This window comes from Camelus dromedarius, chromosome 12 (genome assembly GCF_036321535.1).
Source record: "Camelus dromedarius isolate mCamDro1 chromosome 12, mCamDro1.pat, whole genome shotgun sequence".
In the NCBI taxonomy this organism is placed as follows: Eukaryota; Metazoa; Chordata; class Mammalia; order Artiodactyla; family Camelidae; genus Camelus; species Camelus dromedarius.
In genome coordinates this window covers 49,344,923-49,372,003 of record NC_087447.1, presented here as the reverse complement: position 1 = coordinate 49,372,003, position 27,081 = coordinate 49,344,923, and the positions used below count along the sequence as shown (strand labels likewise).

General features: G+C 53.1%; 1 protein-coding gene across 12 annotated transcripts in view; it reads left to right on the top strand.

The window, feature by feature from the left end:
* Positions 1-26,701, top strand: part of ARRB1 (arrestin beta 1) — a 73,597-nt gene extending 46,896 nt beyond the window's left edge. For 5 of the 12 annotated variants that reach the window (XM_064492719.1, XM_031460344.2, XM_031460353.2 and 2 more), the window contains exons 3-16: positions 1,528-1,588; positions 4,600-4,644; positions 5,402-5,598; positions 6,941-7,000; positions 7,788-7,855; positions 10,096-10,231; positions 11,087-11,171; positions 11,621-11,693; positions 13,393-13,530; positions 14,643-14,726; positions 15,975-15,998; positions 18,194-18,264; positions 19,084-19,135; positions 20,496-26,701. In XM_064492719.1, coding sequence (XP_064348789.1) covers positions 1,528-1,588; positions 4,600-4,644; positions 5,402-5,598; positions 6,941-7,000; positions 7,788-7,855; positions 10,096-10,231; positions 11,087-11,171; positions 11,621-11,693; positions 13,393-13,530; positions 14,643-14,726; positions 15,975-15,998; positions 18,194-18,264; positions 19,084-19,135; positions 20,496-20,607 — 1,206 coding nt within the window. In that variant the 3' untranslated portion in view covers positions 20,608-26,701. The remainder of the gene's footprint in view (positions 1-1,527; positions 1,589-4,599; positions 4,645-5,401; positions 5,599-6,940; positions 7,001-7,787; positions 7,856-10,095; positions 10,232-11,086; positions 11,172-11,620; positions 11,694-13,392; positions 13,531-14,642; positions 14,727-15,974; positions 15,999-18,193; positions 18,265-19,083; positions 19,136-20,495) is intronic. The other 7 variants (XM_031460354.2, XM_031460358.2, XM_031460360.2 and 4 more) reach the window with 4 other exon arrangements.
* Positions 26,702-27,081: the final 380 nt, after the last annotated feature.

The window sequence follows — 27,081 nt, the reverse complement described above, 5'->3', positions numbered from 1 at the left end:
GCACTGTGAGTGCAGTAATGAGAGCACGTGCCAAGGGCCTCACGGGAGCCAAGGCCTCTGGTGCGAGTGGCCCCTGGAGCCTCTCTACTCAGCCCTGTTATCCGGGGCAGCTCGCAGTGCCTGCCCCACTTTCTTACACAGCCCCAGGCTCCATCCTGCTTTCTTCTCAGTTTAGCAAACAGATATTACTGTCATCATTCCATGTCAGGTCCAGGCTGAGCTGGTGGGGATCGGGGGAGGGTGTACTGAGATAATAAGGCACAGCCCGTGCCCCTTACAGCCATATAAAGTGGCAAGTATGAGATAGAGGGATGCCCCGGGGCTGCAGACCCAGCCTGGGTGCTCAGGGATGGCTTCCTGGAGGAAGGATGCATTTCCAGGAAAGGCAGTGTGGAAAAGGATATTGGAGGCATGAACAGAAATCGCAGGGAGTCTGGATGCCAAGAGGGAGGCAGAGGGAACAGGAGCTGAGGTGGGGAGGTTGCAGGGCTGGGACTTGAGTCTTATGGCCAGGCTTAGGAGTCTGGACTCCTGGTTTGGACTGGCAGATAGCACCACGTGTGCGCCCATGTCTCCCTTCTGTGCCCACAGCAGACATCACCAGTCACCCTTTACCCTTTCCTTCTGAGCCAGTATTCCATCTTGGATTCCTTTTCAGCCCAGGGCTACAGGCAGCCCCTACCAATCGATCAGAGTTGGCATCTGAAATGAAACTCATTTGGCATCTCACCTCCAGGCACTGAGGAACCATTAGAGGGTTTTCAGACCAGACTACTATGGTTAAATTTGCATTTTAGGATGATTAGTCTGGCTAAGGAGGGGAGAATGGTTGAAGTGCAGGAGGCTCTAGGCAGCAGACCATTGAGGGGCTGGTATGCAGTCCAGGCAAGGGTGGCTGTGGGGATGGAGAGAGGGGGTGGATTGAGAAATCTGATGGCAGGAGACTCGTCAGGATTTAGGGACTGTGGAGGAGTAGGAAGCACCTAGAATGACACTTTGGATTCTAGCTCTGGGGTTCCTCCCCGAAGGCTGGCTACTGAGCGAGGCACTGGCTTACTGCCTCAGAAAACAAGTCCTCCTTCGAGTGGATCCCTGCAGACTGCACAGGGGCAGGAAGCAGAAAGGGCACAGAGCTCAGCATCCAGAGTTCTCGGTGCCTCTGGCCCTGCTCTGGATCCCCTTGTCCTCTCAGAGATGTGCCTGCACCCCCACTCAGCAGACTTCTTTGCTGCTGCCCCTCGACCCTCAGTGGTGCTTGTTGGCATGAAGACCCATCCAGGCCTCAGTGTCCTCATCTGCAAAATGGGAACTGTAACAACCTCTTCATGGGTTTTGGGATGAACGGGTGCTTTTAAAATTGTACAAGGGTTTGTTATTCTTAGTATCAGGCCTGGGGCTTGGGTCCAAGTCCAGCTGAGATTTCAATGAGGGTTAGGGATGGGTCCAGGGATTTCTGCGGCAGCTCCCAGGGTTTCTTCCAGGGTGGGGCCCACAGCTGCTAATGTGCCCTGTGCCTCTCCTCCCCAGCTCACTGTCTATCTGGGAAAGCGGGACTTTGTGGACCACATCGACCTCGTGGACCCCGTGGGTGAGTCCCTGGAGGCCAGGGAGGGAGGCAATGGGGGAGGCAGAGCTGGCCTGGCCCCTTCCAGAGAAGGGCATGTTGAGGCTGCCCAGAAATAGCCTTCAGGTCTCCAGAGGGACCTGGTCCAAGAATAGGGTGTGCGTGGCTTTTTGCTTCAGTCAGCAAACACTTAAAAGCAGCTGCTTTCCTGTTCAGTTAAGGAGCATGCGAGAGGCAATTATGGTAAGAAGCAGGGAAGATGTCCTGGTAAGGAGGATGAGGATGATGCTGACAGTAGCCACCACTTATCATAAGGCTTAATATGCTCCCAACACTGGGGTAGCTACTGTTGTTATATCACTGCTTTACAGAGGAGAACAAGGCACAGAGAGGTTAAGTGACTTCCCCAGATCACATAGCTAGTAGATCAAGGAGCCTGGATTCAAACCCAAGCAGTCTGGCTCCACCGAACCTTTGTTCTGCTGCCTCCTGATTGAGAAGGATGGGAGGTGGAAGGAAAACCTAGGGACTTGTGAAATGGAGGCTGTCCTCACTCTCATGGGGGTCTTACCAGAGGCTGGGCTGTGGCTAAAGGCCACAAGGACTTTTCCTAGTTCAGGGTTTCTCAGCCTCGGCACTCTTAACATTTTGGATTGGATAATTCCTTGCTGGCAGAGACCATCCTGTGCGTTGAAGGATACTCAGCAGCATCCCTAGCCTCTACCCGTTAGACACTGGGAGTCCCCCTATCCCAGTGTGACAATCGAAAGTGGTTTTCAACATTGCTAAATGTCCCTTTGGGGGCAAAATCGCCCTCGGTTAGGATTCTAAGAACCATAGCTCTCGTTAGAAGAGCCTTGATCTCATTGCCTCGTCCCACAGCTGTCTGAGGCCCAGGATTACCCCTATTTTACAAATGTGGACAGTAAAGCCCAGAGAGGTTAAATGACTAAAGAAGGACACGAACAAACTCGAATGAGGCCAAGGAAGGTGGCAGGTTGGGAGGATGGGTCCTGGAAGCTGCTACATCGAGGTGAAGAAATTGGGATGTGTTGCTCGGGGAAAAGTTCACAGAGAGAACGTGGTCTCGGGGCTGTGCTGGGGCCAAGTGGGCAGGAGTGATGTGTGGTTCCAGAGCCCAGGCTGGGCAGAGAAAGCGGAGTGGCAGGTTTCAGCTCTCTGGGAGGAAGGCCTTTGCAATGTTGGGGCAGGAGACCTGGAGGTTCCCCGGGGTCCCCGAGCAGGCTGTGGGCTGCAGAGTCCAGTTCTATTCCAGGCCCCTCCCTTCCTGACCTGGAGTAACAGGACCCCACTTTTCCTTCCTTGCCCTATCTGGTGTCCTTTGAAGCTCACTGCCCCCTCTGCTGTTTCCATCTCCTCCCTGAACTTGGAGGCAGTGAGCAAGCATCCCTGTGTTCGCCTGTGACCTGCTTCAAGGCAAAGTTTCCTACAGGCTGTCGGAGGCCAGGGATGTCCACACCTATTGGCCTTTAAGCACAGCAGCGGGGGCATGGGGCCTGGGGGTAGGGGCAGAAGCCGGGGAATCTGGCTACCCCAACATACACCGGCATCTGAGAACTGCTTGACAAGTGTTCACAGACCACCTACTTCGGGCCAGGCCCTGTGCTGGGCCCTGCAGACCCCAGAGAGTGCTGGGGCATTGTCAAGAGTTGTTCAAATGACACACAGTGAGAAAACCTTTTTCCTTCACAATGTTGAGGTGATTATGTCTTCCTGAAGCTTAACTTTCCCCCTGGTTCCGCTTCAAACTCAGGGGCAAGTCTGAGCCCCCTGGCCTTGCCTACAGGACATTTAAGGTCAGGGTCAGCCCTCCTTGCTCCACTGGCCTTCAGGATCTGCTCTCCCAAGCCTTAGAGCCATGCTCTTCCATCTGGCCCGTCCCTTAGTCATCTAAATAACAGCCCTTACTTGCTCTTAAGACCTGACCCCAGTTTCCCTCCCCCTGGGAGCCTTCCCTGACACCCCTGGTTCAGGGAGTGCCCTTTCTGAGATGCCCCCTCCACTGAGTTTCCACTCAGCCCCTGGTGCCCAGGCACAGAGGAAACCCCACAGTAAAAGGAGGGAAGATGCCTGGCACGCTCTGCGCACAGGGTGGGCATTACCCTGACCAGCTGGCCCTCGGACCTGCCCAGCACTGGGATGGGACTTGGCAGGTACACTTCTTAATGTGGCCTCTGAGGTTCCCTGAGCAGTTGGTTGTAGGGGGCAGTGTGGGGTGGGGCAGCGGTGGGTTAGATTGGTGATGTCAGGCAAGGGGTGACCCCTGAGCCAGTGTTCCTGGCCTCCTGGGGTCCTGGGCAGAGAGAATATCCTGTCTCCAGCTGGACTCTGCACTCCCAAGGCCAGGCTTTGGGACATTCTCCATGGTGTCACATGTGCCAGGCACCATCTAACACTGTATATATATTAATTCATTTAGTCCTCACAGGGGCCCTGTGAGGTAGGTACTACAGGATCAGAAGCCCTGATCCCTAAATCCAAAAGTTCTGAAGGCTTCAAATTGTTCATAAGTTTGACACAGAATTCAATTAGTGGCAAACCTGACCTGAGCTGTTGGGAGGCTAGTTATGCCTTAGCTTCTTGGTGAAAATATTCACATGACCCTGAAGAGGTATTAATGGGTTTGCCAAGAGGTGTGGCCCCAGAGCCTGCTGAGGGCGTTAGAGAGTATATGGAAGATGGACCTTTTGACCTTTCTGCAAGGCAACACTTCTGAATTCCAAAGTATACCTGATATTGGGGTTTTGGACCCATCTTACTATTCTTACTAACAGATGAAGAAACAGAAGTTAAATAATTTCCCCAAAGTCAAAATCTGGGTCTGTAAGGCCAGTCTGGGTGCGTGGGTGGAGGAGGGCATGGCAGTACCATCCCCTGGGTGCTGGCCTCTCGTTTTCTCTCATGATGCTTTTGGACAGACAGATGGTTGGGTTTGAATTTAACTTGGTGTTTGGGGCTCAGAAGTTTTAGAGGTCAAGTCGGGGTGGTCTGCTCACTCTCTGTTCTTCCTCCAGATGGTGTGGTCCTGGTGGATCCTGAGTATCTCAAGGAGAGGAGAGGTGAGGCTGTGGCCCACTCCCCCAGCCTGTCAAGGGGCCTCCTCCTCACCTATAACCTCCAGCCCCGGGCCTCCCTGACTCCCAGGCAGAACATTGGCGATAAAGGGAACAAGCCTGTCCCTGTCCCTCCTCATTGGTTTTTCCCTTGACAGCTCCAGCCAATGTCAGATCAGGTGCCATAGCCTCCTCCAGCCTGAGGCGGCCCTGCCCACACCCACTTGGGGAGAACATTTTCATGCTCTGAGCACTTTTACATAAATCTATCATCACTGTTGCAAGGCTGGGGATGCGAACAGGACAGTAGTTAGGGTCTCATTGTACAGAAGAGAAGATTGATTCCTGGGGAGGTTAAGGGATTGTCCAAGGTCAGCAGGAAGATAGCAGGTGGGGGTTGAGCTGGGACAAGACTCCATGCCTTCCGGACACCGCCCAGCACTTGGTTCCACCCCTCTACTCTTTCCTACTGTGCTCCTTCCGAGCCCCTACCAACGCTGTCAACCCTGTCAGCCCTGTCCATACGTTCCCTGGGCCGCAGTAGGGGTGGAGAAGGACAGAACTGATCCAGCAGTCAGCACCACCTACTCCCAGGGGCCAAGCACTCAACACCTGCCTCCCAAGGGCAGCGCAGCCCTCCCCGCAGGAGCTCTGGGACAGACCAGTGCCTCCGCTGGAGCCAGCCCCAGGGCTGCGGCTAGCACTCTGGGAGGCATGCTTGCTGCCCTCCCAGGCCCCTCCTCAGTGCCCCCTGCTCCCACAGTATATGTGACACTGACCTGCGCCTTCCGCTATGGCCGGGAGGACCTGGATGTCTTGGGCCTGACCTTTCGCAAGGACCTGTTTGTGGCCAACGTGCAGTCCTTCCCACCGGCCCCCGAGGACAAGAAGCCCCTGACGCGGCTGCAGGAGCGCCTCATCAAGAAGCTGGGCGAGCATGCCTACCCCTTCACCTTTGAGGTCAGGGACTGCCAGCCCCTGGGGCCCCACTCCAGAAGCACCATCTCTGGGAAGCCCTCTGCGGGGCACATGGGGGCAGCTGGGACAGCAGCTCCACGCCAACCAGTTTGCCCGTGTACGCTGGGACCAGGGCACTGGCACTTACATCGCCTGCTAACTGTCTCTGGCCACTGCCAGCGGCGTCACCCTTACTTCTGGGCTACTCCTCAGACCCTCCTGAGTCCATGTCATTGGTGGGAGAAAGGGAGGTCGGGGTGGGGGCTGCAGAGACAGAAGGAGCCCTTTCTGGCCCCTGGGTCACTTTACAAGGCTGTCTCCTCCCTCAGACCATTTGCCCACTAGCCCGGCTTCAACCCAGCTCACAAACGAGGATGGCAAGTTGTGGATTTCCCTTCTCTGCCACCTTTCCCCTCCAAGACTCCAAGATTCTGGATTTTCAAATTTCCTGTTTCTCAGACTCTGATTCTGTGATTCAGTGAAATCCCCTGGCTCTCTGTGAGGGTTAGAGGAGGAGCCATCCTCTCCTTTGTGGATTTCCTGTGGTTGCTGTTACAAACCACCACAAACCTGGCAGTAATTAGACCTGCCAATTAAAACACAGACGTGTTACCTTACAGTTCTGGAGTCCAGAAGTCAAAAGCAGGTCCCACTGAGCTAAAATCGAGTGTCAGCAGGGCTGCATTCTTTCTGGAGGCTCTAGGAGGGAATCTGTTTCCTTGCCTCTTCCTTCTTCTAGAGGAAAGGCACTCACATGTTTGGGCCCTAGCCTGTCCCTCCTCCATCTTCAAACCAGCAATGGCAGGTCCAGTCTTTCTCGAATCCCATCACTCTGATGCTGACTATTATGCTTCTTGCTTTCACTGTTAAGGACCCTGTGATTACATCAGGTCTACCTGGATAATCCAGTCGCATCTCCCTATCTTGGGATCCTTAACTCAATCACACCTATAAAGTCCCTTTTGCCATTTATGGTAATGGTCGCAGGTTTTGGAGATTAGGATGTGGACCTCTTTGGGGGGCCGTTATTCTGCCTACCACAGTGGACATCATGGAAAGACCTTTTCCAACTCTTGTTCTGTAGGGACTGTACTGGGCTAAACCCTTAGATAACTAAAAACACTGAAATCCTTGGCTTTAGTGAAGGGGCCTCTGGTCTAACGTACATGGCTTGGCATGGTCTGATGGGGAGCCATGGTCTGTCCTCTGAATCCCCGAGTCTAATGGAAGGGACATGGCTTGTCCTTAGGGGTCCCTGGTCTAATGAATGTGTGTAGGGGTGGCAGGGATGGGAGACACGGGAGGTCAGTGGTGAATGTGACAGGTCTGTCTATCCTCTTAACAGATCCCTCCCAACCTCCCATGCTCTGTGACATTGCAGCCGGGGCCTGAAGACACAGGGAAGGTGGGTCACCCCCCGAAGGAGCATCTCCCTGGGTCGATGACCCTGTGTCCCCAGGGCCCTGGCTTTCTCTCTGGGGAGTGCTGGGGCCCTTCCTGTAGAAGTCGCCTTGCATCTAGGCCAGGCTGATCCTGCCTCAGATAAGCAGTCTCTTTTCAGAAGGGGTGGCAGGTATGGTGTCATTCTCACGCTCTCAGTTATGTGCCCAGGGGCTCTCCTGAGTCATTCTCACTGGCTTCGGTGTTGGCTGCAGAATGTTCTCTGGACTACCGCCTGGTCTCGCAGCCTTGTCTGGAGGTGCAGTTATCACTGTTTCACAGGTGGGGAAACTGAGGCTCAGACGTGACACCATGAGTGTTCCAAGCCTCAGATCTCTGAGCCCATTTCTTCATCTGTGAAATGAAGGTGATAGGATGTGCCTGGTCATGGGGTCAGGAGCAGGGAGTGAGATGCTGAAGGGTGCAGCCAGTGTAGTCTGCGCTCCCAGAACAGGGTTGTTGAGGTGCCTATTGTTATTTCTGGGCGGCTGCCTTGATGAGGACAGCCACCCAGACAGGCAGGGGTCTGGAGAGGAGCCCGGTCAGGGAGCAGCTCTGTGGGAAGGTCAAGTAGGGGAGGCAACCCCACACCAGGCAGAGTGCAGGGGCCCGAGTCAGAGAGTAAGCTGGGTCAGGCTGGGGAGGGTACTTGGTGTTCCCATCCAGAGGCCCTGTTAAATAAGAGGGTGGGCTGGCGGTGCTCGCGGGAGCCTGGCCTCTGAGGCCATGTGGTCAATGACCCTTCCCTACAGGCCTGTGGGGTGGACTACGAAGTCAAAGCCTTCTGCGCGGAGAACCTGGAGGAGAAGATCCACAAGCGGTGAGAAGGCGCAGCCCTCTGCCCCCCCCCACCGCCCTCCCCCCTCCCCCCCTGGGAATTGGCTGCCTGCTGGCAGAGGGAGGGAGACAGGACGGGCTGAGTCCAGAGAAGACAGAAGTAACAATGCCTGGAAGTGTGCGGGGAGGGGCCCCGCATTCCAGCCTTGGGAGCTCTGTGAAGGGCACTCTGGAAGCCTGGCAGGTCATGAGGGTTTCCTGGGAGAGGTGGCTCAATGGTTCTGACTCGGGCCTCAGCATTTTTTCCTTTGCACCACTATACCTGCTTCCTTTATCTCCCTGCCTCTAATCTCTTCCTCTCCAGACAGAGTGTCCTTTTATTTTGTTTTGGAAAAAAAAAAAAAACAAACCCACGAAATTCATATTATTTTAAACAGTGAACAAGATGTTTCCCAGCCAGCCTGGACCCCCATTGCCCAACCAGTTCTCCCGGGAGGCCAGCAGCAGGAGGTTGGGGAGGCAGGGGTGGTGGGGTGGTGGTGGTCAGTGGAGGCTTCTAAGCAAGGGAGGGAAGTGGAGAAAGTGAACTACCCAGGGCAGGAGGTCAGCCATGTCTCAGAGAGGGAAAGCATTCTCCTGGAGAGACACAGCCCTGGGCAGACAGAGACCCCAGGCCAACAGCCAGAAATAACTGGCCCTGACTTCTAGGGTGAGCTGCCCAGCCCCGCTCTCATACCTGCCCTTCCTGGGGTCAGGCTCTGCCCTGCCTCCTGGCGAGGCTGGCCTCAGCCCCCAATTCTGATGTACCCTGCCTCCTGAGCTGCTTCCTGAGGGCGCTGCAACCTCTTAGGGAGTGGGCTGAGTTTGCCACCTGGTGGTCACAGGATGCATTGCAGGCATCTCTAACTCCAGAGGGGGCAGTTTACGTGTGTAGGGAGATTGGACCCTTCTCCCTTGCTTCTTTGTCCCCCTTTTCTTCTTAAGACTTGCAACAAGGAGAAAGGAAGGGGGTTGTAGGTTGTGGCAGGGATCCAAACTAGAGCAAGGAAGAGGAAGCAACGTTGAGAGCCAGCACTCTCAACTGACCACCAATGGGATATTTTAAGTCCAAGCCAGAGTCACTAACAATGATACAGCAATTATCACTTATCAAGAGCTTATTAGGCACCAGACACAGTTCAAAGTGGTAGACATGTCTGAACTAATTTAATCCTCACAGCAACCCTAAGAAGTGGGTTTGGCTTTTGTCACCATTGCACAGATGAAGAAACAGAGGCATAGAGGTTAATTTACTCAAGGTCATACAATTAGTAAGGGGAGAGCCAGGACTTTAACCCTGACTATCCAGTTCCAGGGAGTGGAGGTGGCTTATCTGGGACATGAGGATGCTGGAATACCTAGCACACCCCGGAGACTGCTTGACTGAGTCCCCATCCCCTCATCAAATCTTCATGTCCCTGTTTTCCTCCATGAGCCCATCACCTTCCTTGAGCCCCATCTCATCTCTGAGCTTCCACCCTCTCACCGAGTCTTTGTCCTCTTTACTGGCCTGCATGCCCCTGACGGAATCAGTACCCCCTCACTGAACTCTGTCACCTTTCCAAGCCCCTGTTTCTTCATGGGTCCCTTGTCCCCTGTGCACATTCTTATTTAATAGATATTTAGCAGGTATCTATTATATGACAGAAGGCACTGTCATAGGTGCTGAGAATACAACAGTGAACAATTTGGACAAAAGCTTCTGTCCTTAAGGAGCTCACACTATTTGGTGACCTAAGGTATGCAGGAAGTGAAACACGGTCCCTTTTTTAGCATCCTGCTGGTTACCAAGACGCAAATCCACCTAAATTGTGACCATGGGATGGTTTGGCCTCTGATGTTGTGGGAGTTCAGACCAGGAGAAGATCAGAGTGGGCGGATCCAGGAAGGTTTCCTGTAAGAACAGTTGTTTCACTGGGCCTTGAGGAAGGAAGCAAATGAAGGCAGAAGCCGAAAGAGCGTGTTATAGGCTGAGACCCAGTGTAGGCTGAGCTCCAGGAAGAGAACTAGATAGACCATTAAGGATGACAGTGAGAAAGTGGGGGAGGCTGGGGACAGAATGGGGGAGGCTGGAATGGGACCAGATGGTGACAAGACCTATGCCAATGTCTGCAGTTTGGACTGGATTCTAAAGCCATGGTAGCCATAGCAGTCTCTTGAGTAAAAGAAGGATGTGAGGGTCACAAGGGAAGGGGATGGAGGCAGGTGACTCTGATCGTCTTGTGCTTTGCCCATCTCTATTAGGAATTCTGTGCGCCTGGTCATCCGGAAGGTTCAGTATGCCCCAGAGAGGCCTGGCCCCCAGCCCACAGCCGAAACCACCAGGCAGTTCCTTATGTCAGATAAGCCCTTGCATCTGGAGGCCTCCCTGGATAAGGAGGTAGGAGGCTTGGGGGTGGGGGTGGGGGTGGGAGCTAATCTCCCAGGGCTGGAGCCTCAGATCCCAGCTCTCTCATGGCCTCTGGGACTCCTCAAGTAGGAGCTTCTGCCCCCAGTCCAAGGACCACAGGGCTCCGGGGAGCTGAGACCTCCCTTGGGGGATTTGGAGAAGCCTCCTGGGGACTAAAGGGGTGGCAGAGGGGGGCATGAGCCTGAATGTTGCAATTGACTTCAAAGGTCATTGTACCTCCCAAAGGGTCCTGGCCGAATCCCTGCATCACTGTCCCCCCTTGAAGTGTGGGCACCCTCTCTCCCTCTCTTGGGGCAGGGGCAGCTGAAGGCAAGTGCTAGGGGAAAGATGCAAGTTGAGGGTCTTCAATGAAGATTCAGAACTGGTTCCCTCAGTGAGGGGGTCAGCCCCTCCTCACCTTCCTCCTGCTTCTTTCAGACCCACCTAAGTCTAAATTCCAGGCCGTCAGAGCCGTCAGGGACTTGATATATTACCTACTCCAACCCTTCCATTGTATGAACGGGGAAACTGAGGCTTAGATAACCTGTCCAAGGTCACACCGCTCACATTCTCATTATCGTTATTATTACTGTTACCATTACTTCTGGTGACCCACCCAGGACTGGAACTCAAAAATACCACCTTCTAACTCAGTTATCTTCCAAGATCCCTCAAAGGAACTAAGTCTAATATGCCTGGTGGCGTAGCATCAGTAGGAAGTGGCTGATGAACTTGGGGTCAGTGTCAGAGTGGCCAAGGCCTAGGGAATCCCAGAGATGTGTGTGGGACCTCTTCTAGAGCTTTGGAATCCTCCCATCCACCCCTCTCCCTTCTTATGCCTCCCAGATCTACTACCACGGAGAACCCATCAGCGTCAACGTCCATGTCACTAACAACACCAACAAGACAGTGAAGAAGATCAAGATCTCGGGTACCCGGGCAGAGGGCCAGCCCAGGGGCGACCCAGGAGTCTCCTTCCAGGGGTTGGGGTAGCTGAAGGCTCTCCCTTCATTAACAGCCTTGTAAATAACTGTTGGTCCTCAGGGAAGCCCAAGGCCTACTCTAAGCCAAAGGGTAAGGCTTTTGAGACTGATAACACAGGCTGGTTATTGGCCAGGTAATGAGTTTACTGTTGAGGCCCCTTCTTCTTTTAGGTTCCCTGGGTTCTGGGTAGATTTCCCTGAGGAGGAGACTTTTGGTTGTGGAAGGGAATGGGCATGTCTGGGCTGTCCTTTGGGTGGAGGACGGGTCCATCTCCTGCAGAAGCCCCCAGTGGACTCCGGCTATTGCCTGGTGCTGAACTTCCCTGACTCAGGGAGCCTGGGATGCCTGGGATTTGTACCCCGGCTCACCCCACCTCATTTCCCTCTTCCTCCCCAGTGCGCCAGTATGCAGACATCTGCCTTTTCAACACAGCCCAGTACAAGTGCCCCGTGGCCATGGAAGAGGCTGAGTAAGTGGGCAAAAGCCCAGCTTTGGACGTGTGGGATTGGATGGGGGAAAGAGAAGCCCTGGGTCCAGTTACAGGATCAGATGGCTCTTCTCCACCTGGCAGAGGGCTGGGCCTCAGACTTTGTTGCACTCAGAGTAGCTGACCCTGAACAGCCTTTTAGAGACCATCTACTTGGTTTAGCTACAAGGAAGTGCATGTGACAGTCAGGGAAAAGACCCATTAAAACTAGAATAAGAAAATAAGAGCTAATGAATCTAAGGGGACTGGGGTTATGGTGAGAAAAGAATAATTACACTGTACCAGAAACCTAGACTGAAGGGAGAGACTTTGCTCTGAGCTTCCTGGCAGCTAAAGCAAAGAGAGTAAGGCACTAGGTACACATAAAAGAATAATTCAAGTCATTGGATAAAAGGGGTTTGTGCGGGAGGGTAGAAAATAATTACATTAAACAACAGAAAAATCTAGTTTAAGGAGGGCTACTGTGGTTGAGCCCAGGGAACTTTGTCCCAAGCTTGTTAGCTAAGGCAAGAGGAGAGATCCTAAGTGAAGTATCTTTTCTTAAGTAAAGGAAGTAGATGGGCCCATTAGAAGACGCATTTGTTTTTTCTCCTGGCCCTGCAAATAATTTTGGGGGGCAACTGCATTTCATGTAAATTTTCATGTGTATGTTTATTTACATGCAATAGCAATCGGTATTTTTGCAACCTAAAAATATTTTTTGAATGTTACTGTTTGGTCTTTGAGATTGTTTTTAATGTCATATAGGTGAACATGTGATGATTGGGTTAAACATTTCCCTGCTGTTAGGTACTATATCCACTCTTGATTTTTAGAAAATCAAAGCCACAAGGCATAGTGTTCTGGCAAGAGGTGGGGGTAAAGTGAAGTGACTCTAGGCCAAAATAACATGTAATCCATAAAGAATGGAAAATGCCCAATCTGCATGGCCCCGGCACCTAACCTACCAGCCTGGATGGCTGGGGAGTCGATCCCACTCTGAGTCTTGCTTAGTCCTCACAAAGCGCTCCAAGTCAGGGTTGCTGCCGCCCCAGTATGTAGAGAAGGAAATGGGGCCAGAGAGATGTGACTTGCTCAGCCTCGCAGAGCTGGTCAGTGGCAGAGCTGGGCTCTTCCAATTCCAAGGCCTGCTGCATCCCAGCTCTCTCATTGTTGAAAAGGGGTGGGGGATAGAGCAAAAGCAGGTAAAAGCTCAGCAATCCAAACACCTTACACACGGTGGATAGAGATGAGGTAAAACAAGTAAAGTCTTCATTGTAGAACCCAGAGGTTGGGTATATGGGTGTTCACTGCACAACTCTTTCAGTTTTCCTGTAGGTTTGAAATTTTTTCATGATGTGGTAGAAAAAAATAAAGTCCATGCTCTCTCCACTAAGAAGTTATCCTAGTCACACAGCAAGTGCCAAGCAGTACACTGAATTTTTAAAAACTTGCGGCTGCATGTGAGCCATGAATGAAGCTGTTGGATCATTCCAGAGTCACTGCTGTTTGTGTGTGGAGGAGAGATGTGCCCCTTTTGGTGGCAGTGGTCTCCCTACCAGAGCTGGGCCTGGCCCAAGTGGCCCTGCCATGGGGGAGGGAGGCTTGGAGCAGGGCCGCGCTCCGTGTCCTGGCTGGGCTGGGGGTGAGGCTGGGATTGGCTCTGGGGAGGCATCTCCATACTTGCCTCCTTTCTTCCCAGTGACACAGTGGCGCCCAGCTCCACATTCTGCAAGGTCTACACGCTGACCCCCTTCCTGGCCAACAACCGAGAGAAGCGAGGCCTCGCCCTGGACGGGAAGCTCAAGCATGAGGACACAAACCTGGCCTCCAGCACCCTGTGAGGACCCACCCTCCCTAGTCCCAGGCTCCTGGATGTCCCCCCTCCCCCAGATAGGTTCATAGCCACTTTGGTCCCACAAGTGCCAGCACGGGCTCTGGCTACACCCTTCCCAAGCCTTGTCCAGGACCCATCCTCAGGAGATTGAACTGCTAGAGAAGCTGTCCCCGACTCCCACCATTATCCAGGGCTGCCCCAGAGAACAGGGTGGACCATCAGCCCAGGCTCTCTTAGTCAGTGCTGGGCTCTGCTGGTTTGCCTAGGGGAGGGCAACCTGAGAGGCTTCCTGTAAGAGGCAGCAGCTCCTGACCTATTGTCTTCAGTTGGATGGGGTGTGTCCTTGAGGCAGAGCAAGGCTAGAAGGAAGGGAGTGGCTTCTGGAAGGGTCCTAGCAGGAGAGGATGAATCAGGATGGGCTTGGGGAGTCTGGAGAGATGAGGGCAGTGAGCTGGGCTAAACCACATGGGGGTGCCCCTGGAAGGCAGGGATCCCAGGGCCATATGGTCACTCCTGCTCCAAGGTCATCACAGGCTCTCTGAGGCCACCCTGCTCTAGTGGAGACCTGGGGGTGTAGGGACCCGCTCTGCCCTTCCTGGGAGTTTGACTTGCCTCTGCAGCACCCCTGCCCACCACTCCAGCCCAAATGCTCTCTTATCAACCCCTGCATATGCTACCCACTCCCCTCCAAGCAGTTGCTCGCAAGTCCTACCTGCCTTCAAGACCTAGTTGAAACACCACCTTCTTCAGGTCTGTTACCCCCGCCCCTGCCAACTGCCCTCACCTCTCAGAACTGCCAGTCTGGTTTAGCAGCAAGAGAAGGGGAATCTACCTGAAAGCAGGAAGAGCCGCCCCTCACCGCACTGCTGGGACTCAGGCCTCAGGAGGGAAGTGGGGGTTCCCAGGGTCACACAGCCAGACTTGGAACCCAGGGCTCTGAGCTCCTGTTCCCCCAGGGCAGACCTCGCCTTCCTCACACACTGGGCTCCACCTGCAGCGGTGGCTGAGTGGCCAGGAGAGGGACTGATAGCCGATGGCCCCTCTGCACCCTACTCCTGCAGTGTCTTGCCTGCCCAGCAAGCCCCATGACCTGGCTTTCCTATGTCACCTTGCAGGTTGAGGGAAGGAGCCAACCGGGAGATCCTGGGCATCATTGTTTCCTACAAAGTGAAGGTGAAGCTGGTGGTGTCTCGGGGCGGGTGAGTGCTCCAGCCCAGCCCCAGACCTCTAGGTGCAGCAAGGGGTGTCCCTGCCCTATTTTGCCTGTTGCTGGACCTCTTAGTGGCATCCTGTTCCTCCTTTTCCTCCTGCAATGCTCCTCTTCCTCTTCCTCCACCCCTTTCCCTCTCCTGCTTTGGAGGCCTTCAGCCCCTCTCTTGCCCCTCCCTCTTTCTCTCCCCACCCCTCTCCTTCTCTTCCTCCTCTTCCTCCTCTTTCTCCTCCTCTTTTTCCCTATCCCCAGTCTGGTCATGTGGGAAGTGGTGGGAAGCTTCCCCAGAGTCTGTGCTTTGGGGTCTCCAAGGGGTTCTGTGCTCCCCATCACATCTCAGCCCACAGTACCCACCCCAACTCATGCCCAGGCTGATCTGCTGGGGAAATGGCTCAAGGAGCTCCAAATCCCAAAGTTGGATCAGGGATACTCTGACTCTCCCATTTTGCAAATGGGGAAACAGAGGCTCAAACAATTCCCCCAACATTTCCTGAAATCTCCTCCCCTAATTGCAAGTCATGGGCTGGGTGCTGGGGACATGGTTGTGGACCAAACATATTCCCTGACCTGGAGCATAGTCTGGTGGAAGCTCAGAAAGAACTCCCACTTTTCCCCATATATTGGCCTATGTGTTGTTATAAACTTAGAATTAGGATTTCTAATTTGTCAGAGGGATTTTTTTTTTTTAGTTTGTAAATTTCTATGACAAGATTGGGAAGCTAATAACATTAGGTATCAAATCCCCTTTATTATTAGAATAATGCCTCGTGCAGGTGGCAGTGTGTCATACTCACCACGTATTATATGACATCTCAGAGTCGCATATCCCAAATCCTGTGTCCTATGACTCTTGCAGGACCCACAGTCTGCCTCAGGCTCCTTCCTGGGGAATCCTAAAGTGCTTCCTTCTGCCATTGTATAGTCCCAGCTTCCCCAGGGCAGGCGGCACAGGGCTTAGCTTTTATGTCTTCTTTACAGATGACCATCCTGGGGCCCAGTGTGGCCTCGCAGGGGGTTTGACTGAGCTGCACTTGGGTCTCAGTTCCCTAGTCAGGGCTCAGGTCATTTCTGTATATCCCTGAATGGGTAGTTACAACTGTACAGGGGTGGGTGGAGTGTGTCCCAGGGTCTTCTCTACCCCAGAGGGGAACAGAGGTGGTGAATGAACGTGCTTTCTGTTTTCTTCCTCTCTGAACTCTCTCCTGACCACTTCTCCCGCCTCCTCTGACCCACCCAGCCTGTTGGGAGATCTTGCATCCAGGTAAAGTCCCTCCCTTCAACCCGAACAACCCACTTTCTGAAGGGCCCAGACCATTGGCCTGACTATCCAGAACGGCGGGCAGCAGGTTGGAAGGACTCTAAGAAGTCACTTTTGATTGCCAGGCTCAGGCATGTATGGAGTCTAGAACCCTCTCCAGAGGAACTGGGGAGATGCAGTTTGTCCTTTAAAACCTCACTCTGCTCTTCCATCCCATCCAAGTGAGCTGGCTTTGGATGGGATGCAGACAGCAGAGCTGGCTTCACTGATCTGGGAGTGCCCCCCCCCAAATCAGTCTGTTTTACAGGATGTTTTGGAGAAATGTGGGCTTTGTGGCTTTCAAACTTCTACACTAATGAGAACTAACTGCTGGCTGGGTGTTGCTAAGAAGTCCTGAAGAGATTCGCTTTTGTAGACAAGAATTCCTTGGAGCCAGCTGGATCCATATATATTCCAAAAATCTATGTGCCCCAAACCCATTGGTTTTGCTTCCTGTCACAAGATGCCAGCCAACGTTACTCATCCCAAGAAATCTTAGTCCGTTTGGAGAGATGAAATTAATTCAATTCGGTTTGATTCAATATAATTCAGTAAAGAGTTCCTGAACCCAGACTTGAGCTCAGCCTTGTGCTGGGACCAAGGTCTCAGAGAGGAATCAGACACACACCCCTGCCCTTGATTGCTCATAGCCTGGTGGAAGGTTAAGGTCCAGATTGTTCCATCTGTATCCTGGATGGCTTTAGTAAAGATTGGCAATCTCAATCTTCCACAGCTTCCATTCTGACAGCTCATTCTTACAAGTGAATCTGGAGAAGCAATCTCCTTTTGGAAGCCAAAAAACAAAAACAAAAACAAAAACCCACAGCCAAATTGTTTCAATACCCTTATGAAACGCCCATGTTCCTATTGAGGGGAGGTAATGATTCTGGCAGGCACGAGTGTCAGTTTTACCAAGCCTGCTACCTACATCATCTCCTGGAAGTGGTTCTAGAGAGTAGGCATAGTTATCCCTGCTTTCTGGATGAGCTCAGTGAGACTTGAAGATGGAAAGTGCCCTTCAGTGAGTGGTGGGGCTGGTGAAACTGCCCTTTCTGGTTGCACTGCCTGTTTCCCATGTCCCGTCCTCCTTCAGCTGGGCTCTGGACAGCAAGGTCAGTAAGATGAGGCAGTGCCTGCAGGCACTCAACAGTTGGCAGGGCCTTGTAGGGTGACATCACCCTGAGCAGAGCGAAGAGCCAAGGATGAGTGGAATCACCTTCTCAATTCTGATCTGTTACCACACAGTGGTCAAGGGTGTGAATTATGGAGTCAGAATCCTCAATCTGTTACTTCCCTTTAATAGCTGTGTGGCCTTGGACAAGATGGTTTTCTCCTTGGTCTCAATTTCCCAATCTGTACTTTGGGTATAATAATAGCGTTGTTGTGAAGATTTAGTGAGCTACTCTAGAATACTCCTTGGCAGAGCGTCAGCACCATGTTAAGTGTCTGCTCTTGTTATTATTCTGTCAATCAGGGATAAGAGGAGAGAAGGCCTGCTCAGAAGCACTAACCAGTAGCAGCATCTCTCCCAACCTTCCACCCCCACACGGCTTCAAGGCTCTGTACACAATGTAGACAGTGCTGAGACCTGGGTCCCATCCAGCTTGAATTTGATTAAACTGACCTCAGCAGTGCATCATCCAGATTGCGGGGGGCTAGGGCCACCCAAGCACTTTTGCAGGAGCCTGCTGGAGATGTTGGGAGATAGGACAGAATGAGGGTGGGAGGAGTTCCAGCCTGGAAGTTGGGAAGAGCAGTGTCAGGGAAAGCTGGGTTGACTGTGGCCATTTGAGGCTAGCAGAGTCCCAGGGCACCTCTAGAGCCACCCAGTGACCAAGATGCACACTGCCCTGGGCGATCCTTTTCCCACTTCTATGACCTCTCCAGGTTTGTGGGAATCTAGGGATCCTTCTCAGGAAAAGGGAAGCTTCCATGTCTTTTTGGATCCAGGAGAAAAGTTCTCCCAGTTCAACTCCTAGAGAGACTGATGCTCAGAGAGTGATGGAACTGGGCCTTGAGGCCAGATTTCTTCCTGCCCCTTGCCCCAGAGCTACCTCCTCTAACCGTGAAATCCTTCCTAGTCCTCAAACTGAGAAGACATTGAGTCTTACAGCCTGGGATTGGGTTTGAGGCTCACTGGGACTGGGTCTCTGTTTCAGTGATGTGGCCGTGGAACTGCCCTTCACCCTAATGCACCCCAAGCCCAAAGAGGAACCCCCACATCGAGAAGGTGAGTAAGGTCTGTGGGTCACTGGGATGGGGTTTCCAGACAGCTGACCCCCTTGTCCACCAGCTGCCATCACCCCACCTCCCTCTGGGTTGGCCTTCAGCCCAGGGTCAGCCCTCTTCCCCAGCTCACAGGATGCTTTTTGAGGCCCACACTCCTCTTTGCATCTGATTCCCTAGGAGACAGAGAGGTCTGGCTCTGTTTTCCATGGACTGGGGGTGGTATTGGGAGGGGTACTGACCATGCTTGGAGCCCTGGCTTGCATCCAGGTGTAGCAGAGGGGCTGCATGGATAAGATGGTCCCTGGACACACCATCCCCATAATTTTTCCAGGTGATACCAGATTGGTCGTCTTTCATTAAACCTAAGACTGTTTCAGTCAAAAGAGACATTATAGTATGTAGCACAAAGGAAGAAAAATGTTCCAATTAAACTATGAAATGCCATTGATCATAAAACATACCCCAAGTTCGGAGATGTGACAATGTGATTAAATGGCTGTGTTAGAGTTAGTGGCTGTCATGCATGCAACAAATGAATCTAAGTCGTGTTGGAGAAATGCCAAAAGGAGCAGGGTCCAGAGATTTTTCTGTTACCCTGGGGATGCTGTGGGCCTCCTCAGCACTCCCTGGACCCTCCTTCCTGCATTTAAAATGATTTGGAGTATTTCTGAGACAAGGGACCAGCCCATCCTTTCTCCACTCCCCTTCTTCCTTTTCCCTCCCCATCTTAGCTTAGTTGTCCTGGGGTGGGGACCCGTGCCCACTTGCTCCCAAGCCTCCTCACCACTAACCCATAGGCGCTCACTTGCCCTGTGTTCAGTTACAGAGAACGAGGCGCCGGTAGATACCAATCTCATAGAACTTGACACCAAGTAAGCCAAACCTTGAGCAGATGTCTGGGGGGCAGATCTTGGGTGGTGGGCAGGGCTACCAGGTTATTTGCATTTATGCTTATTAACCCCTGAAGAGCAGCTGGTCTAACTCTGTTTGCTGAGAGCTGCCTCTACTCACCTCTTCAGCAACCCGCTTGCCTGCATGTGACTTGAAGGACCCTCGGTGCCTGTTCCTCTTCCTCCTGCCTTGGTGGGGTCTGTCTTCCTCCCTCGTCCCTGCACGTCCGTCAGTCCGTCAGTCTGTTCGTCCATCCACAGCACCGGCTCGGCTGTCACAGGGCTGGTTTGTGGCCCTGGGCTGGGGCTATCCTGCCTCGCCCGCGCCCAGCCAGTGGAATCAGGCTGTGGGGTGGGGAAGACTCTGGGGAATCTTGTTGCTTCTGACTCCTGAGGACCAATGTGGATTTCCAGTGCATCACTGGACAGTGGCCAGAGCAGGAGGACCTGGGTGGACATCACAAAGCATCTCCAGGGCCAAGCAGCTTTCTTACTCCAGTTCCAAATCTGCCCTTCCTTTGTCCACCAGGAGATATTTGGGATAGGGGGTCTTAAGTCAGCTACGAGGACACCCCATGCAGCTGACTGAATTCTGTGGGGCTGGGGCCTTGGGTGGGCCTATGTGGACGTGTTTTATGGTAGAAGAGAACTCACTGTTCTTAGAAGCAGCTCTTTGCCCTGAAGTCCCACTCAGGCACCCTCTTTACCCACCCACCTTTTCTCTGCCCTGCTATTTAGATTTGCCCCTCACCCCAATCTCCCCCCGACTCCGTCCCCTCTCCCCCTGAAGCAGACCCTGACTTATCCGAGTTCCCTCACCATAGAATGTGAGCTGACACTTCCCTGCAGAAAGGGCCTTCGTGGTTTTCTCTTTCAAGCCAAGCCCACTCTTCCTGTGCAGAAAACAGGATTGTTTCCTGAGGGCAGTTCTTTGGGTGGGTGAGTGGGTTTTCTTGGGCTTGTTCTTGGGAGATTCAGAATATGCTGTGAAACTACTGGTGGCCTGGTCTCTCACAGTGAGAATAAGGTCCTCCTCTGGCCCTAGCCCAGCCACACCACCCACCCCTCATTTAATATGTCTCCCAACCCCAGCTCCTCAAGAACTGGGTCATTTTCCATGAACGGCAAACTCATGCCTCCCTCTGGTATTGCCACAACTGGCCAGTCCCACTGCCACAGATGGCTATCCAGATGTGCCAGCTTAACAAGCCTTTCTGCCTGAGGCCAGCCCCAGAGTCCAGCCTCTGAGCCCCACCTGGCTGGGCTGGCCCTCTGACCCCTCTGGTTAAGCCTCCTCTCCCTGCCCTGCACACACACCCATTTTCCTTGTCTTTCCCACCAGCGATGACGACATTGTGTTTGAGGACTTTGCCCGCCAGAGACTGAAGGGTGTGAAGGACGACAAGGAGGAAGAGGAGGATGGTACCGGCTCTCCACAGCTCAACGACAGATAGACTGGGGCTGGCTCTCCCTCTGGGCGGCTCCAGGTCCACTCTCACGCACTAGGATGCTTGTTTGTCTACTTCCTGTCCTGGTTCCCCCTCCCCTTTGTTCTTCCAGTTTCTTCCAGGGGGCCCAGTGGTCTTCCAGGTCATGGTGGTGAACCTCTGGCCTCAGGATTGGCCCACATCACCATGCCAGCAGGGCCACATGCACCACCTTCACCCCCTCACTGCAGTCACCTCTCCATCCCCCTCTCTTTTCCTGTTGACCCCCAGGAAAGCCACCACGGCTCTGAGTTTGACTTTGGATGGGGAGTAGAAACAGGAGAATGGGGCATGAGGGCTTGGATGGGTGGGGATGGGGGCTCAAGACACATGAGAGGATGTCTACTGTCGCAGATGATTAACACAGTTCTGGCAGCTAAAACGTGACTGCATTGAAGGCCACCCTCCTCTGGCTGGGAGGGGCAGACCTGTGGATAGATTCTCCATGTAGTTGTTTTTGCAGTTTGAACCCACCAAACACCTCTCCCCTTCCTCCCCTGTCTCCACCCCATGTTCCTCTGTGACTGACAGTGACATTGGTGAAGGTTTGTAGACCCCAGGTGTGGAGAAAAGCAATTGGACTTTCTTACCAGCAGTTACCTAGTCTAAGGCAAATTGTGTGAATTAGCCCAAGTTCTACTTCAGTATCATCAGGATGTGATAGCCCAGCTGTCTTTCATCTTATGTGTGTGTCCTGTCCACAGACATGCAGAGAGAGAGAGAAGGGACAGTTCTTTAGAAAGCACCAAGCTCCTGAAGAGGTTGCCTGGGAGATGGGGGCCGGGTGGGAAGATGAGAGTCTGCCCACTCCCTTCCTTTGTAGACTTATGAGGGATCAGGAATCCTGCAGGAGCAAGAGTGGAGGGCCAGAGGGGCTGGGGCCACCGGTGTCCTCCTGCCCTTGCGGTTCTCCAGGGCTAGGCTGGGCTGGCCCTGCAGGCTAGGAGAGAGCACCTGAGGCCACTGTGCCCACTGGCAAAGGGAATCCTTCCCCAGAAGGTGGCAGGTCCATCGACATGTCCTCACCTAAAAGGAAGGGGGACTCCTTTGTGTCCCTGGGGAGTTGATGACCCACCCCCCCAAGTAGTTACCAGTGTCATGGGTATCCAGTACCCACTGGCTGGTGTTGGTGTGATGGGGATGTGGGGCATTTCCAAGGCAATGGAGCAGGCAGATGATGAGGCAGGAAGTGTTAAAAGGTATCTGTTCTTGTCTGGCCTTTGATGCCCACTTACTGTGTGATCTTGGGCAAGTTTCTTTTCCTCTCTGGGTCTCAGTTCTTTAGCAAGAAAGCCAAGGGGTTTGACTAGATGATCACAAAGGACTCTCCCAGCTCTGCCTCCAAGAATTTGTGAACATTAAAGCTTCTGTTCTGGTGGGCAGAGCCAGAGCCACTGACTCCGGTCTGTCTGCCACCGTCGAGGATTCACTGGGCCCCAGGGAGTGCCTTGGAGAGCTGTTAGCACCACCACCTGTACAGCTTCAGCCCTGAGAAGGGTCCTTCTTGGGTCCCTGTGGGTGTTGCCTGATGTCAAGCCAGCACGCACCACCTGGCCCCAGGGCCCCAGCACCACCGAAGGCCAGAGCTTGTATTTGCCGAGGCTTGGGGGAGGGGCTGTGCTAGGACCTTCACACTCGCTTTGGATGTCCTGAAGTTGGCCTTATACCCAAGCAAATATATTGATTAGCAGGGCAAAGGGATCTCTTGTTCCCTTCTATCCTTGTCCCATATTTGTGAAAAGGGAGACAACAAAATTTTATTATACAGGCTGGATTTCAGCACTTCACAGTCCAGCCTCTCCTGAGGTGGACTTTATAACCACTTTCCACCGTGAAATTACCCAGTTCACACGCCTGGCCCTGCACCCTAGCCCTTCCCTTTTGGATCTCATGATGACGCAACCCTCGGGACCCCTACCCCAGGTCAGAACCACGTCAGCTCGGGGCAGACAAACTTCTCTGGCCAGTTCGGCGGTCCCAGCTGCGTACAGCCCCCTTCCAGAGCTTGCTGGGCAGTTTGCACCTCATTTGGGCGGCTGTAGAGTTGATGAAGTTTTGGAACAACGCATGGTAAGCATACGCTCTCCAGGGTCGTCTTCTGGAACCTTTAGGGCTGGTACATGACCATTTAGGATTTGGAGTGATCACTCACCTACAAAATGACCTCTTCTAACCTGGTCACACAAAAGCTTTGTCAGGCTGGTTTCTTGACCTCTTTCCACTTGAATATCACACTCACCCTTTTGGGTTTATCCTAGTGCTGAACTGAAGTTTCTCCAGCTGTAAGAAGCATCGCGGACCCATTTAATCTTTTATTTACTCTTTGGACCCAGAACTACAGAAGGGCAGTAGTCAAGATCATTTGAATTTGGCTTAACCATCCTTGCCTGACAACTTCTCCACTCTGTGCTGAGCACTGGAGACAGAGTTGGGTTGGTCCCAGCACCTGTCCTTGGAAAGCTTATGATCAAGGGAAAGTTACAGGGGGAAGTAACGGGGAAGGCATTGCATTCAGGGCTCCATGGTTGCTGCTAGTCTGTATAGTGCCTTGATCTGAATTAGAAATGGTGCCCCTTCCATGTGGATTGAACCCATGTTGAAATGCACAGCTTCTTGAGTGGTCATTGGCTGGAGTTTAGCCCCACTTGCCCCTGGGCTGGGCACCCTCCTGCACATCCATGCGCTGTAGCCCAGTGGGACACTAAAGCTTCTTCCTGAGAGAAAGGCCCAGATCATGTTTCCAAGCTTCTGGTTAGCTCCAGATCCTGCTGCCCGGAGCCACCCATGCACAACTGAGTCCTTCTCTGCAGGGCCTCTCTCCATCTGGAGTCAGCCTGTGCAGGTGAGCCCGTGGAGTGAAATTGGGAGTCAGGGAGCCAAACTGGTCCCCTGGCACCAGCCCACAGTACTGGCTTTCTCTGTCCACACATCTGGGGCTTGGGCTGGCCATGCAGCTCCACACTGGGACTTTCCAGTAGGCCAGGTGGGTGACATGTAGATAGTAGTCTGGGCAGGAGGGAAGAGCATGGCCTGGGGTGAAAGTATGCAGGCAGAAGGCCAGCGGGACTTCCTAAGCCTTCCAACCATGAGAAGAGTTCAGTCCCTGTGGAGAGAAGGACTGAGTTCTTTGGCTGGACTCCACAGACCTCCTCAGCCTCAGAGCCTGGACCAGTGAGAGTGGGCTTGCTTGGGGTGTTGATTCAGTTGGGGGAGTTGCTGACAAGCTGGTTCCCACATGGTGCAGTAAAAAGCACGCTGGCCTGGAAGTCCACAATGCTTCTCTGTTCCGGTTGTCACTACCTAGCTGAGTAGCCTTGAGCGACTCATTCAACCTCTTGATCTTGGTTTCCCTAACTGGAAAATGGGACAGTAATCCCTTCCCTGCCTGACTCAAGGAATCTGTGAGGCCCAAAGGAGATGAAAGTCAGTGGAGATGAAAATCAGTGGTGACGAAAGTCAGCTCTGTAAGTTTCCTGCCATCATGCAGGAGTAGCCTAGGGTCACACAGGAAGTTTGCTGTGGGCTGAGGCCTCCTCCCACCTGTCTTCATCTCTTGCCCCCTCTCCCTTATGCTGAGGTCAACCAGAACGAGATGCGACCAGTTTGGCTTCAGTGACCCAGCTGAGAGGGAAATTCAGATTCTCTTCAGGAATGCCATGCCCACAGGCAGTGGTCCCAGCAGCCAAGACAGACAAGACATGGAGAGTGTCAGTGATTGGGAGGTGGGGGTGCATCTTGGATGCCTTGGCTCTGATCCCAGGTTAGGAAGAGCCTCCAGCCCCCAGGCCCAGGAGAGGCTGAAACCCCCTCTACCCCATGAGAGAACCCCAAGCATGAGGTGGATCAGAAACTGCCTGCCCCTTCCCTTCAGGTTACAAGGCCCCTCTAGGATCAACCAGAGCTGCCAATTGTCACTTCTTAGTGATGCTTGGGAGAGATTTGGGTCTAGGGGAAACCCAGGCCTCTTAACTCTGAGAGCTGAGCCCCTGCTGACCCATCCCCAGTGGTTTCAGCAGCCCACAAAGGCAGCTTCCCTCCTGCCAGCGACTGGGGCTGGGCATTCTCCATCCATCTCGGAGGGAGGCATTAGGCCCCAACCTTAAACTCTTATAGGATCTCATGGATGTAAGCCCATATCTGTTCTGATGTTTTTCTTTTTAAGTCAACAAGGACCAAAACAGACTCCCCCAACCCTCGTGCATAAGCCTGCATTGGGCCTAGGACTTTGCTATCCTGGCCCAGGCAGCTCCATCACTTTTGTCCTCTCTCCAGGACTGAAATGGCCTACCTGTGGGGCTGGATCCCCACCTCTGCCACTCCCCTGTAAGCTCAATGCACAGCGGCTTCAAAGAGAGGCCCACGGAGGGGAACATCGTCCCCCGTCACTCACTCCCAAGTCTTCACCCCAAAAGGGAAGTCAAGCACAGGTCCCCAGGACCCATGATCTATAGACTCTGACACACTGGTTTTCAAATCAGGTGCTGTGGAACCCCTGGTGTTCCACAGAGCTTTGTCAGGGGCTGCTAAGGTGGGAAGATGAGGGTGGAGGCAAAGGATAGGTCTCCAGCCCTCCCCCCATTCCTACTTCCACCAGGACAATGCCGCTTTTATCTGTCTTGCCTGTTGAGGTTTCACTTTCAAACTTTCTTCTGAAGAAAAACTTCTTCAAACCACTATTCTGAGGTTTGATCTTAGACCAGCAAGCACAGGTTCTATTCTGGCTTTTCATGTTGGAATGGCTCTAGCATTCCAATGCGAAGTATCTTTGTATTGGAACTTGGGTCACAGACCCAGTCCCACGCATTTGCTTATTCACACACACATGTACACATTTGATGGCTTTGTAGTCCCCACTCCCCCTGAAGCTCTGGCTTCGGTTTGATTTGGGCAGGGGCCTGGTGCTGTGAGGATGGGTCTTGGCCCTGATATTGGCCCATGCAACGTGGGGGATGGTGGAGGAAGCAAAGAGGCCCAACCCCCTCTCAGGACTTGCATCTGTGCCCCAGTGTGACATCCCTCTTCCCTGGCCCAGGCCAATGAGATGACAGAGGAGCAATGTAATGGGAGGATAAACTAGAGTCAGTTTCCTCTTTAGTACAGCCAGGTGGATGGAAGTCTTGGTTTCATAAAAGAAATGCTGAGGGAGGACTTTATGACACAAGTCCCTCCTATGAAGGCAAGATTACAGAGACCTTTTAAGAAGCAAATTTCCCTTGAGCAATTCTAATAAGACTCCGTTCCCATATTTATGGTCAACTGAGTGTGTGGCAACAGGAGGGTGCCTGAAGAGAGGCTGGTTCCCCACCCATAGCCCCCCAATTCTCTCCCTGCTGGCCTGCCCCTCTGCCCAAGTCCCTCACCAGGGTTGATGAAGAGGTGGGCACTTTGGGGACCCAGCCCTTGGCATAGAATCTTGCCTGTCCCCGACTCTGGGCATTTCAGGTGAAAATGTGAGACTCAGGGTACAGCAAGCCATGTGGCATGGGAGAAGAAGTGCCAACTGGTGTTGTCCGTTCAGTGTGAGTGTGCCTCTGGGAACCTGACCTCAGTTTTCCCTTGTGTAAGATGATAGTACCAGGCTCTGCCCACCTCAGAGGGATTACTACAAGTGTCTAGATAAGTGGGTATGAAGGAGGGGTCACAAACTCGGGATGTGGTCACAGTCTGCCCTGCAGATCAGCAGAGCACTTGGAGGGATGAGCGTAGGATACACCATCTTCCCGGGGCACCACTGCTCAGTGTTAGGGTCTAGCACAGATGCTGAGGGTTGGTGGGGGCTGCCTCTTCCTTCCCAGTGGGAGCCTGATTGAGCCTGGAACTGTGTGTGGATCCTGGGTGTGGGGAGGGACAAGCAACTGGGATGGGCCTCCAGGTCTGTGGCCCTTTTGTTGAGTGACTCTTTTGTGATGCCCTTATTCCTGGACCACCTGCCAGGTTTATCTGTTGAACCTATGGCATTCCTTATTATGTCAGATAAGTTATTACAGTTTATTCAGCTCTAACAGGACAAATGAACAAAGGGATCATAAATAGGAGACCATTAAAGGTCTTTTGTGAGAAACGTTGGCTGTGCTTTTATTTCTATCTCATAAGCCCACAGCAGGACATAGACCAGCAAATGCTGGGCCTGCTGCCCTGGACCAGCGATGGGGCCTGTGGCTGGGTCAGGTGTTGCCCCAACTCCAACCTGGTTTCCGTACCCCCTTCTGGAGACTGCCAGGAAGCTTTCTCCTCCCCTCACTGCCATTTACCAGCCATATGGCCTGGGGAAATTGCCAAACCTGTGATCCCACTCAGACACCACTGGATCCCATGACCCCTGGTTTGGTCCTGGGGTGAAGCCATCCCACCTTCTCTTTGGCAGCACTGACTACTGCTGGAGTCCTGCCTTTGTCCCAGCCCTGGTTCTTATTCAGTTCTCATCTCCTGCTCTGCTGGGTC